We start from the raw sequence: 13,810 nt of genomic DNA on the forward strand, positions 1-13,810 counted from the left end.
CTTTTCTTGGTCCCACAGGTCTGTAATTGATTAACCACGAAGCAAATATGTCCAACACTACCTGTGGCATGAGACAGAAGACCACACACACACACAAAAACACACGCGCACACACACTTCTGTCAGGGTTATTGGGTCCATGGGGAGTTTGTAAAAGTGAAGAACAAGGATACACACAAGCCCTACAAGTTAACCCAGTAAATGTTTAAAGGTTCAAGCTAGATTGTGTTGTTGTTGTGAAAACATGTTTCTTCAAAGAGTCTTAATTTTGGATAGAAATGTAATGAGATATGCATTTTCACACCATGCAGTGTTTGCAGAGCAAGCACAACATGTAAGGATACAGTCTAAATATATTGTTTGTACATCAATCTTTTCTGTATGGGGCTAATCTAAAATGTATATTTTCTCTCTTAAAATCTACTTCACAGGTAATGGTTTGCAAAAGTTGCTATACTCAGATTTAAATATTAATGTAATTTCATTATTTCATTATTTTCTGTGAGACAGCCTGCACTATTTTAGGCCCATGAAGATAATGTGCCTCGGTAAGCATTTTCCCAGTAGTGTCTTAGACAGTAAACTCATGATCTTGTGTCATGTGCTTGTGTTTGAGGAACTCACTGTGTATAGTCTCAAGGGGACAATATGCATGTACGTGTGCTATTGAGTTTGTGTATGTTGCTACTTGACATTCTTGTGTTTTCACAAATTCAGTCAGATGGCTTCATTCTATATTTTCTGAAGGCCATCTTGGACCTCCGTTTGAAGTTTAACTTGTGGTGCAAGAGTCCAAACTTTAATCTGTACACTTCAGTTTATTAGAAGCTACTTATACTGTTCTGTTATTCAGACTTCTACCATTGACCTTGTTTACTGGTTGATTCAGAGTCCACCAAGTACAAAGGAGTACAAAAAAAATAATAAACAGGTGGAGCTTGGAGGAGGGAAAACCAGCCAATGTTTCCTCACAGCTCTGCATTTAAAGAATTTGGAAGGCACTGTCTTTTTGTTAGCTTTTCTAAAACCTGGACAGAAGTGTAAGAAATAGGGGATGTCAACGTGGTGCAGAGTTGAGGGTGTTGACCGCTGAGGGGAAGAAACTGTTCGTCTGTATGTTGGACTTGGAATGTCAGATTCAATAGATAGCATGTGGATGTCTAGCTTACTGTCTACACATGTAACTTCAAAACAAAGCAGGATTTTACTATATATTGATTCATAGGGTTAAACGTTTTGTAAAATAATATAACCTGTACGTACATTCACTGTGTTGTATTTCTCCTCTGGAAGCTCGCCTGTGATGCTAATCAGTGTGTAGGGTAGCGTGTCCTGCTCTAAATTACACTCCAGCATCTTCAGCCAAACGTGTTATCAAGATAGCTGTAGTTTGCCAAACACACAAGAAATGACAAGCGTATGTTGAATGTGCGGAGGTGATGAAATAGTAATTAGCGACATTTAACTATCTGCAAATACAGTGAAAATATGTATTGAATAACTCTCGAGTCATGTGCGTATGTATAAATCAGGATTTCCACCTTCAGTCTCTGCTGTTCTTCTCTGTCTCTACTGTTCAATGTCATACAAAACATCAACATCTTAGATATCCTCTAAGAATAATGAAACTGTTGAGCCAGTGACGAGTGAAGAGGACTGCAACCAAGGTGATTGAGTTTCTAGCTAATCGAACAGACATTTCATAAATGATTAAACATTAATGGGGCAGTCACTGTGACATCGCTCTCAAACAAGGGTCTACCAGCTATTTTGTTCTGCCATTCAGTGCTGGGTCTCATTGCCTATTAATGAAGTAATAGGACACGGACAAAATGGTTCTGAGGCCAGCGATTTGACCATATCACTCCTCCCCCCCCCCCACAAAAAACAGCAGTATCACATCCACTCTCAACATTGCAATCAAAATATACACAGGTGAAGATCAAGAGGATAGATGGTGGAAAAAGAAGTACTGGCTTTAGTATATAGTTAATAATAGTTGATCATATAGTCCATCAGACGATCAGGGTTTTTGTCTGTCAAATACACCTCCCATTCCATCGCTGCTCTCGTGACTGTCCGCGCTTCTTGTTCTGGAAATAAAAACTGGTCATCGGCTCCCTTGTTTTAAATGATAAAACTCTGTCGGCCTCAACAGTTAGTCGAGTTTTTATTGTCTTTGATTCAGTGGCGGATGAGCCTAAAAAAGCCACTTTAATTACCAGCTGGAGCGCTGTCTGCTGCAAGCTCCAAGTTCAGTTGTGAACTTGTTTTGTATCCGTCTTTTTGGGAATGAGTCACCGCCATTCTGTATTCTCACAGCGACAGGTGAAGAGTTGATTCTTTTTGTGCTGGGTTTACAGTGCTCATTAAGGCTGATGATCAACAACTTTTTGGACAGCGTCCCGGTGAGATGAGTACATTTTTGCTCAGTCAGCAGATCCCTGGTCTTGGGAGAGAGAGAGAGAGAGAGAGAGAAAAAACAGCTGTGCATGCCAGGAGGCACACAGCAGAGTCCGGCCAGAGGAGCTGTTTTCATTGGTGCTGCTAGAGTTCCAACGCTGGTCTAAGGTCAGCTTTGTTAGTCCCATGTTTTTGGGTCATAGTAGAGATAAGCTTTAACTAGATTTCACCGAGCTTGTCTTTTGCTTCGATAGTTTGCAAGACTGAGTTTTGTCTTTTGAACTCTCGCCCCGCAGTGTCAACTCCTGCATGTACCGTCAGCTAACTTTATGAAGAGGGGCGGCCAAAGAACCACCAGGGTTGTTATCAGAGAAATGGAGAGAATATGTAGAGACAAGAGGACAGTCTTTTTCATTGATTTGTGGTGGCTTTGTCCTATCAAGCTAAAGATAGCACGGAAAGGGTTTGGTATTTTCTGTTTTTCTATGAGATCTTTTCTGTTGGAGCCTGCTGTATTGTGACAGCTGCCCTCTCCCTGTTAGAATAACATCCCCGGGAACTCACTCTTCCTCACGTGCACACAGGGGTTGCTGGCCAACGCCTTTTCTCCTGTATTGTAGCCCACTGTACATATAGATTATTTAGGGAAGTGTGTATGTTCATGTTTCGGCCAGTAAAGTCATAAATGATGAGGTTATCTTTTGTCCCAGATACCTCCTATCTGTAGGTTTTTCTCTTTCTTTTCCGTGTGCTCCCTGAGGTCTCCACAGTTCCTCTGCGTTTCGTGGAATCCAGGGAACGCTGCTTCCTCTCAGTGTTGGTGTGCGCTGGTCCAGGACCCGCTGGTCTGGGGGGGGGGGGCACGCCTCTCCTCTCAGGAAAGCCGGCGCTTGGCGAGACCGCTCCACTCTGATAGCCTGCCAGAAAACACACAGATCAGAGAAGAAGCAAAGAAAGGAGAAGAAAGGGGAACAAGAGTTGTTCAAAGAGGGCCAAAAGGCAACACTGGTTCAGTTAATTCCCACATGGATTGAACCTTTACTCAGAAGTCTTCACATTATATGACAAATAAATGAAAAAAAGCCTAAAATTACACGGCATGACCCTCATTTCTTCTTCTTAAAAACTAGTGCTAAGTTGTCAAAACCTGTTGGTCATAAGCTTCAGAGGATGGCTCCGGCTCTGTAAAATGAACAAGGGGTCTGCAGGTGGTGGGCTGATGGGCAGGTAAGGGTTAACCCTCCAGTCTGCTCAGTTAAATGCTCAGTGATTGGTGAACAGGCTCGACATCAAGCTGTGTTTGAAGAGTGGGGGATACCCTCTTAGTCTGCAGTTTTCACTCTTTGTGCACAAGTTTTTAAACTATCCTGGTATTTGTAGATCTGTATTGATTTACTCCTTTTACTGTTAAAATCAGTCACTGTCGGTTTGAGAGAGGCTCTGTTTACATGGGGTAAAAAAGCGGAGTTGTTTTTCATAAAAGAGAGTTGTGAGCCTCTGGGCTAAGTTGAACCATGTGATTTAGTGTTTGCTGTGAAGTTTGGAGACATTTGTTTTGCTAGTTTTTGGCGGAGAAACTCGAACAGATACAACATTGTAACTCAGCAGATACACAAGTAAACTGAATTACTTTCCACGAGACAAACCAGATAAGTTTGTTCAGTGAACTTCATACCTCTGTAAAAGTTTTTTTTCTTTTTTTTTCTTTTTTCTTCTGTTTTTCTTTTCTCTTTTTTTCAGAGAAACAAGAGAGGCAGAGAGAGAGAGAGAGAGCAGAGAAGATTGGTTCCTGTAACTGTTGTTCTCCCCTGTGATTGGTGGAAGCCTGTTGCTAGGCTTATGCCAGAGTTCGAGAGTTTTCTGCTTCCTCTCCTCTGAGCACTGATAGGTTGGGTTTGAACGGGTCTGGTGGACTTCTGCTACTTGTTGAACATCCCCACAGTTTCTGTGGTTCGCTCGTGTCTTTTACTGCATGAGAAAACACAGCAGCCGCAGCACCAAGACACATGTGTGTGCAGAGTTTACGTCTGGCATGGCTTCCTCTCACTGTTTTTTTTAAATCATATTAGCTTTTATCATCCTATTTATTAGTTTAAGCCTGTTGTTAATTCTTCACACTCATAAAGAAAATGCTTTTGAGAGCACTTTCGAAAGTAGCTGCCATACTTTCTTACTTATAAAAAGTTTAGTGAACTCATTCTTGGATCAGAATGAAGCTACATTGCTTTAAAACAACACATTTTATTTTTTTGTACCAGATTTAGTCTCCACTTTTATACCTGTTTCTACAGTAATCCTCATAACTCTGCTTCAAAAGTTTATTTTAACATGCCAACTGTTGCATGTCTGTTTACTTCCCTAAACCTTAAATTCCTCAGTCGCAGCGTCAACCTTCTACACTTAAGATGGTTTCTTGTTGTAAACGCTCGCACACTGTGGACTTCAAGGCTTCTGGCTGGAAAACATTTGTAGTTTTATCATTCATGGAGCACAAAGACGGTGGTCAGCTTGGAATTATGCTCGACAAAATGAATTACATTTTTTTTAAATGTCTTTACTGGGGGGGGAAGCCAAAATGCCTTCTCCAACCACTTCTGCAGCACAATAAACATTTGTTCACCAAAATGTGGCTGTATACACCGTTTCTAAAATGTCCGCTCCTCTTTCCTCCATATAAGCTGCCTGTTTCGGATAATGGTGAACGCTAAAATGTAGTATACACAGAGAAAAGGCTGTGGGCTATTTCTTATCAATTCAACTTTTAATCTGTAAATTAAAAAGTTGAATTGATAAGAAATAGCCCACAACTTTTTAAAGGTACAGAGCTACAATTTTAAGAAGCGTCACTTAAGGTGAAAATGGTCTTCAAGCAAATATGAATCAGCAGCTTCTTACAATAAGCATGAAAATGTTTATGTCAAAAGAACTTTTGATCTGAACAATATTTCTGGTTAATATTGGTGTATGCGTCGTGGAATTGTTGTTCGGGCCTTTCATCCAACAGATTGCAATCTGATCATAGATGCTTTGTTAAAACATATCTGAAGTCCCTCACCCCGACTGCCCCCATAACACAAACACACGTATACACACACGCATACACACACGCACATATCCAGGGTGTCACGGTGGCTTAGTAGCCAATCCTGTTGCTAAAAGGTCACTGGTTTATCTCCTACAACAACTAATGAGGCTCTCAGCCACCGTGTTGTCTCGTATGTTTAAACAGGTTTTAGCTCAAAGCAATTAGCTGAAAACAACAGTAGGTGGCATCAAATAAGTGAGACGCCTAAAGATGTAAGTCTTCAGACTTCTGCGAGACACCTGCAGTGTGGTTTTTACACATCACACAATGTTCTGAACCAGATTCAGAAGACACCACAAAAGTGTAACGGGTTGTAATACGAGCCTGGCGTAATCTATTGAAGTCAAAGAGTTTTGTCATGTTTTCTGAAATCGTGTCAGAGCCAGAGAAAGCCACTACCGTTGTTAACATGCACACACATATTTTTGATGACGTTGGCTGTAAAAGCGTCAATAGTGAGAAAAACGCCTAAAGTCAAGGTCCACTTTTGAGCTTTCCGAATCCTTTCCTCCTTTCCTCTGCATGTATAATATGATATTGGATGTTTAGTGTTTTGAAGTCTGTCTTACTGCTAGCTTCTTATAACTCCATGTTACTTGTTTACAAGCTCTGGTTTGCTTTTGCATAGTTCAGTCCAGAGTACCAACTATGAACATGCAACTTTTTATCAACCGGACCAAAGACAGTGAGCTGAAGGTGTAATCGCAGCCTTGATGTAGGAAGGAGGAGATATGCTCGGATCACTGCACACACAGAGATACTCCTGATGTGAGTACAGTAAAGCCTACAGAGTAGTCCGTGCATGCACTCTGACAATAGTGTTTGGCCCTGTCCGCGAGGCCGGACCCCCCGAGCCTAAGCGTTTATATGTGAAAAGGTTCGGTGTGTCGTAAGCCCTAACGCTGACCAGCCTCTTCTGCAGCTTTGCTGAGCCATGGGGCTCCCGGCATCCCTGGGAGTGCTGACTCCAGCCCTGGGAATATGTTTACCGCTGCCCTGCACCCCACCCTGTGACCTCAGGAGAGGGGGGGGGGGGCTGTTGGCTCGATTCACACAATGAACCTGCTGAATACTGTGCTATCTAACTGTGTTGGGGACTTGCAGCTCGTTGCCAAACCGGCCCTGGCAGGCTCTTAATCAGTGTGCACACGGGCGAGCGTGCCTTTTCTTCCACTCACCATCTCCTCGTTACCAAATTTAACTTGTTTGTTTTTTATTGGGTATCCCTTCACAGTTCGCCTAAACACTTCCAAAAACAGAGTAGTTGCAGTAATGATGAACTGTAGTAAAGTATCTCACAAAATGCAAAACGTTTTAAACAATCATTGTGTAGTTTTCTTCCTATAAAATGAGTTTTGCTTGGGAAACTTGTTATTTTTCAATCTCGAGCAGAATCATGACACAGTGGTGCGTGTGTGTATGCATGCTCACTGGCCAACATGTGGATGCTTTTGTAACGTGGTTGCTGCCAATCCACAGAGGAAACAACACTTGACCCGCATGTACTTTTTACATGAAATTACAACTCTCTCTTGTTTACAAGGAATTTCAAAGACCGCTGGTAAAAATGACCAGTCCAGACCCGTTTGGATTATAGAAGAAAGCTTTTACACTGCAACACAGGTTTTTTTTCAGGACATCTCATCTGATATTATTATAAGTAATTATTGACTTTCTAACCTCCACGTTGTGATAAACCAGTTATACACTGTTCCGATGAACGTGTTATTGTTAAGCTGGGATAAACAAAGCAATAAGACCTGCCTTCCCTGTCTCTGCTTCCTCCTAGCTTCTAAAGGAGGCCTTTCTGCTGCGGCCTGATAGGTGGATCACATTATCTGTGGTCTGATAGGCTGCGGTGCAAACCCACTAACTGAAGGGCCGTTGTTGTTGCAGCAGGTCCTGCAGCTATCCATCCATCCCGCTGCATGCTGATCTTTGCACAGCAGACCTTCTTCTGCTAGTCAATGGAGCCAATAGGGGGACTCGCTGCTGTATGGAGCTGGCTTCGGATTGTTGTTATCACTGAATGCACATTACACAGATGATCAGATACCACAAATATGCCTTTTTATTTGGCAGTGTTACAGAAAACTATTTCGAGTCATCCTGCAGGTTGGTCACTCCAAAGCATGATTGCTTAAAGTATTGATTGGAGTGATTAGGAAGGAATATCAAGGAAGCAATCACGTTGAATTGATTGCTGACATTATTTAGCATGCAGATTGCAATGCTTTACATTTAATTCAATCATGATCAATGGCAGCAGGGAACAAAAGGAGAGAGAAACGATGATGTTTTCTTAGAGGGGGATCGTTCTCTCCGCTCACGTTTTGGACCCCCCTCTCTCTTCACGGTTAGCTCCGCCCACACATGCTCCTCCCGCCGCTATTGGCTGCCGGGAGGCTGTTTTTGCCACCCGATTGGTCGCCACGTACGTCAGTCACACGAGCCTCGACTTATTTACCGAATGTATGAGGCAGAGAGGACGGTATTCTGCTGTGGGGCTGCAACAGCTGACTGCCGAGCACTTTACCTAGTGCCTCAAGGAACAAAGAGAAGAGGAAAGAGCCATTCAAGAATACCTGCTAAATATTTTTTATTCCCTTCAAATAATTAAAGTGCAGCGAGGACACGCGATGAGGCACGCGGTCGCACCGGCAGAAAACGTGGAAAATAATTATTTTGCCGTGACAGACCTGTTAAAGATATGTACCCATTGTGAACGGCTAAGCAAAAAGGTAAGAGAAAGAAAAGAAGCTTCGGGAACAGATAACACTTGTCAAAACGCACCGCCTTTTAAGGCTTCCGTTAAAAGCGGTTTCGACTATTGTGTCACATTTTGTTGACGTCTTTGCGCGACGCAAACAAGCTGCAGTGCAGTCTTTTGTGCAGGCTTGTTTACGAGTAAGAAGAGTTCGGGGTCATCGGTCAATAAATCCTCTCTGTTGAAATGATCTTCAGTTGCGAATAAGTAGACATTTGGGTTAAGTGACACTTATGCGCGTTGAATGCATGGTTTTAATTTCTGAATAATATGCGAGTCATCGGTCATTCATTCATCTGCTTCATTGTCCGCTGCGGGACATGTCTCGACAAGCAGCGGAAAGTTACAGGTCACATCCGAGGCGAGGGTTGTTAGTGAAGGCACAATGTGTGAAAGCTAAAGAGTTTAATTCTAATGTCATGCATCGACTCTGTATGCTGCGTTCACAGCGGAGAAAACCCCATATCCTTTTTCATTCCACTTTTCTCTAGAGAGCAGCAGAGATCTCACAGATTATTAATGTCAGACAGACAAAGACACTCTGGTTTCTCACACTGGTTTTAAGCAATGCAGTGGCTGTGGCAATGAGAAGTGACGGGCGCAGACAAACGGAGCTTCTTTCCTCTCTGGCATTTAAATGGTTTCTACTTTCTTTTTTTTGGGTGTCTTTTAGGACTTGGGAGTAAGGATCCCAAGACCCTTAGGAAACGGACCAAGCAGATTCATCCCTGAAAAAGAGGTAAAAGACAGTCTGTCATCTCACCACCAGACATTTAATGCACTTGCAAACATGACTTTTATGTAAGAAACTGCGTATTAATGTTGTTGTTGTTTCTTTTCTGTAAGATTCTTAAAGTCAGTAAAGTGGACGCCAGGACACAGTCGATATTTGAGGATGCGTTTGCAGCCCTCGGTCGTCTCGACAACATTTCTCTCGTGATGGGCTTCCATCCGCAGTACCTGGGCAGTTTTCTCCGGACGCAGCACTACCTGCTCCAGATGGATGGACCCCTGTCTTTGCACTACCGACACTACATCGGCATCATGGTAAGCTCCATCCTGTGATATCACACCCACGCCTCGTTTAACTGTTCAAGTCAAGCCATTGTATATCTTGAGGTTGATCTCTCCTTCTCTTATCCTGCAGGCGGCAGCTAGACACCAGTGTTCCTACTTGGTCAACCTCCACGTGAACGACTTCCTCCAGGTCGGGGGGGATTTCAAGTGGCTGAACGGCCTCGATGGTGCCCCACAGAAGCTGCAGCAGCTTGGAGAACTCAACAAAATCCTGGCCCATCGACCGTGGCTTCTCACCAAGGAACACATCGAGGTGAGAGGACGGACGTGGTCTGGAGGGTAGACATGAACATGATTGCGTAACAGGCTGAGATCATGGGTGCAGGCCAAAATATAGCTGCAGCTGTATAACCTTTAAGGATTTGAAAGTTCTTGCAGTAGAAGTATGGTGACTGAGGGATTGGGGGGGGGGGTGGGGGGGGGGGGGGGGCGGAAGACACAATAAATTGGTTAGGAAGGGTGAACGAATATTTTCCCACTTCCTAAAAGGTCAGTGGTATTAAAGTAATTATTTTTGCTCCAGTTACCAGGACTCACTTTATTTTTACTTTTACTTTTTCCAGCGCCTTCTGAAAGCAGAGGAGCACAGCTGGTCCCTCGCAGAGCTAATCCACGCCGTGGTTCTCCTCACACACTACCACTCCCTTGCCTCGTTCACATTCGGCTGCGGCATCACGCCCGAGATCCACTGCGACGGTGGACACACTTTCAGACCCCCCTCCCTCAGCCAGTACTGCGTCTGTGACATTGCCAATGGCAACGGCCATGCTAATCACCACGACGATCCGCTTGGCAACCAGGTGAGTGTTAAAATGATGGCGTTTGCACAGAGAGCTAGAGCATGAGTGGGTTTTCTGGCTGGTCCGTGAAGCTTAACATTTTGAATCCAGGCAGCAGGTAGTCTCTGCAGGACTCTTTCTTAACTGGAGACGTGCTCTCTCGCTCTTTGCTTCCATAGGAGTTGTGTGGCGAGGTGGAGGTGCTGATGGAGCGCATGAAGCAGCTGCAGGAGTGCCGCGACGATGAGGAGGCTAGCCAGGAGGAGATGGCAACTCGCTTCGAGAGGGAGAAGACTGAGAGCATGCTTGTGGTCACGGCAGAGGACGAGGAGTGTGTCCCCTCCAGAGACATCTCCCGGCACTTTGAGGACCCTAGCTATGGCTACAAGGACTTCTCCAGGAGAGGGGAGCATGTTCCCACATTCAGAGTACAGGTAGAGCTCAAGTACAGTCTGAATAAAAAGTACGGTACACAAAAGAAAAAGTCTCTATGACTGTTATTTACTCCCTTATTTCTCTTTTCCCCAGGACTACAGCTGGGAGGATCACGGTTTCTCTCTGGTCAACAGACTTTACCCTGATGTTGGTCAGATGCTGGATGAGAAGTTCCAAATGGCCTACAATCTGACCTACAACACCATGGCGACACACAAGGATGTCGACACCAGTATGCTGCGCAGGGCTATCTGGAACTACATCCACTGCATGTTTGGCATCAGGTCAGTTGCTGGATACTCAGACAGGGGTAGTACGGACATTCCCATTCCATCAACATAGCAGGATGGTCCGTTTGGCGGCCATTTTTAAGTGTACTGTTGCGACTGCTGTAGCGGGCTAACTTCCGAATAAACTAAACCGATTTACAGAAAGTCACAGACTCACTCCAGAAAAGGGTTAGCTAACTAGCTTACTCGCTAACTAGCCATCCAGTCATCTCTTTCCAGCGAGCTGCGACCGTACTCAGTGGCACCATTACAAAAACAACAATCGCCATGACAAACATTTCAATGTCCGTGCTACTCTTATTCAATTTCCATGGATGCAACCTTTATTGTATAATGTGCCTATATGCTAAATCAGCCATGTTGCCTCACACTGTTTCTCTGTGTTCTTCAGGTATGATGACTATGATTACGGGGAGATCAACCAGCTTCTGGACCGTAGCTTTAAGATCTATATCAAGACGATGGTGTGTAGCCCCGAGAAGACCACCAAACGAATGTATGAGAGTTTCTGGAGGCAGTTTCAGCACTCCGAGAAGGTAAGAATCTGATGTGAAGCAACTTTTTTAACTCGTTGATTAATGTCCAGTATTTAATAGCCGTCTCTTTTCTCTTGCAGGTCCACGTTAATCTGCTTCTTATGGAAGCGCGAATGCAGGCAGAACTGTTATACGCTCTGAGAGCGATCACTCGCTACATGACATGAAGTGCTTTCGGCGTTTTTATCGTTTGTCATTGTCGTAGCTCATTACGGGACACTTTAAGAAAAAAAGAAAATCAAAGGAGGGGGAAGGGATTCAACAAAAGTGTGGAAGAGATGAGAGAAGCCCTGGGTTGTGACAGTGCTTATTGGATGGGTGTTGAGAAGAGGATCAGAACAAATTAAAGCAAGAAAATAAAAAGGAACCGTTGAAGAAAATCATCTCAAACTACAAGTGGATACACAAATTCAGTTTATGTTGCCTGCAGTGCCAACACTGACCAAGAGAGGGCTGCCTTGAGCAAACTCCTGCTCTGCTCAGGAGTTTGTGCTGGGCCTGAGCACCGACACCGGAGGCCTCCAGGACGATGTTTCAGTATTCCAGCATGCAACACATTTGTTGCCAGTCTCTTCTGTCTCCTGGTAGAATGAAGACCCACAGAAGAAGAAAAAAAAACAGCAAGCTGTGCAGCCAGAAACAGTCTGCACTTTGATTCTGTCGTCACTGTTATATTTGTTTAGTTTCTTTAATACCTTTTTTATTTCATTATGTATTAAGAGAAGTGGATGTTGTTGTCAGTGTAGTTGCTGTTAGTGGTAACTGGAGATGGAAGCATTAACTTTGGGCGGTGTTTTTTTTTTTTGTGTGTGCCTGAACTATCCAGCACAGTGTGTAGATGTGCTGACGATGCTGCTCCCATAATGTGTTCAATGGGGTCATATTGATCCCCAAATCACCCCCGAACCCTCATTATATCCACCAAGCCCCTATCCATTAGAAATCCACTGCATTATCTCCCTCCCTCTTGTCCTCTCCCCCATCCCAAATGTCAATGTAAGCTAATCCAAGGTGTGTGTGTGTGTGTGTGTGTGTCAGTCAGGAGGTTTGGAAAGAAACTCAAAGAACACTGTCTGAGCCCTTTATTGAGTTTGACTGTAACTGTGTGGATGAGATCTGTGTTTATGATGAAATGATTGTTTCACAGAAATGACAGAGGAGAAAAAGTTAGTCTTTATTTTTTATTTCATGTGTCAAGAAAAGAAAAAGCGAGGCACTTTGAAGGAAATACTTCTTGCTTCTGCTGTAGCTCTCTTATTGTGAGATAACTGTTTATCATTTGTTGTTGGTAATGATGATGTCTTTATTTTTCTGGTAATGGGGGGAAAAAAAAAAAAACGAGAAAAAAAAACGCTAATCAAGAAGAAAGTTAGACACCAGGTTTTCCAGGAGGGATTTGCTTCCGGTTGCCCTAACCACACCGTATCTGTCTTCCGCCTATCCCAGCTGCCTGGTCGCCCTAACACTTTCGAAGCTTTGGATTGTGAATTTACCAGTAAATGAATACCTCTTCTGTTTTTCTCCATAAAACATTTAAGAAGTGCTCTTTGGTGAGCAGAGACTTACCGGGCTGCCGCGTTCCCATTTCTCGGGGCGTGCGGTCCCACACGGGGCCGACTGCGGTCGAATAGCTGTCGAACGCAAAAGGTTGTTGCCGTGCTTATTTCCCTGCTGGGGAAGTCTAACCAGTGCAAAAGCAGCTTTTTTTTAAATTATTATTTTCAACTGCTGTTTTGTTTACTAAAACCAGTAAAGTACTGCATTCTTCTGGGGGTGGATGGAGAGAATCAGACAGATGAATGAGTAATGAGGAGGAGCAGGAGGGTGATGATAAAGGAATGGTACATTTGGAAGTGGTTTGAGGGGAAGGAGTTCTTTTTTTTTTTTTTTTTAACTTCTGACTGATGTCAGTTACTGACACTTTTTAAAGAAATATGAAAATATCCCCAAAAAGATGGAAAAAAATAAACTATGATATTGAATTGTTGTGTATCATTTGTAGTTTTCTTGTAAACAATTTAATTTCACTGCTTCATTAAAAAGATTGTATTAGATGTGGAGAGGCTGAAACAGTCAAAGCACAATCAGTGTCACCATCAGCTCAGTTTCACAAGTATCGGCAATTAAATAACCCATGGCAAGATGACTCATGAAAAGACATGGGGTGTTATTCCAACACCTTATGTCCCAAAGTACACTCAGCTGTTTGATAACAAAGATGACGTCATCCATTAGTATAGTCCAGGGGCTTTCACATGAATTGCATTTCACTGTATGCAAACTATGTGACTCACTGGGAACCAGGTAATGGTCCTTGTTCCTGTGGTCAAAGTGTCTCTTTGTTCATGACCAACATTCGGATTAAGATAAGGGTGAATTTCTTGTAGGAACCCTTACCTCTCTTTCCTGTTTGCCTCCATGTCAAACCTCATCAAGAA

The 13,810-nt window shown here is 43.5% G+C and overlaps 1 protein-coding gene across 3 annotated transcripts in view; it reads left to right on the forward strand.

Annotated features, from left to right (window-relative positions):
• Window positions 1-13,325, forward strand: part of sesn1 (sestrin 1) — a 46,609-nt gene extending 33,284 nt beyond the window's left edge. For 2 of the 3 annotated variants that reach the window (XM_034528378.1, XM_034528377.1), the window contains 8 exons: window positions 8,929-8,994; window positions 9,102-9,302; window positions 9,403-9,585; window positions 9,896-10,132; window positions 10,291-10,545; window positions 10,640-10,830; window positions 11,228-11,372; window positions 11,453-12,710. In XM_034528378.1, coding sequence (XP_034384269.1) covers window positions 8,929-8,994; window positions 9,102-9,302; window positions 9,403-9,585; window positions 9,896-10,132; window positions 10,291-10,545; window positions 10,640-10,830; window positions 11,228-11,372; window positions 11,453-11,539 — 1,365 coding nt within the window. In that variant the 3' untranslated portion in view covers window positions 11,540-12,710. Of the gene's footprint in view, window positions 1-7,936; window positions 8,230-8,928; window positions 8,995-9,101; window positions 9,303-9,402; window positions 9,586-9,895; window positions 10,133-10,290; window positions 10,546-10,639; window positions 10,831-11,227; window positions 11,373-11,452 lie in introns of those variants that run through there. The other variant, XM_034528379.1, reaches the window with a different exon arrangement.
• The last annotated feature ends 485 nt before the right edge of the window (window positions 13,326-13,810 follow it).

The sequence above is a fragment of the Cyclopterus lumpus genome, chromosome 24 (genome assembly GCF_009769545.1).
Source record: "Cyclopterus lumpus isolate fCycLum1 chromosome 24, fCycLum1.pri, whole genome shotgun sequence".
Lineage (NCBI taxonomy): Eukaryota > Metazoa > Chordata > Actinopteri > Perciformes > Cyclopteridae > Cyclopterus > Cyclopterus lumpus.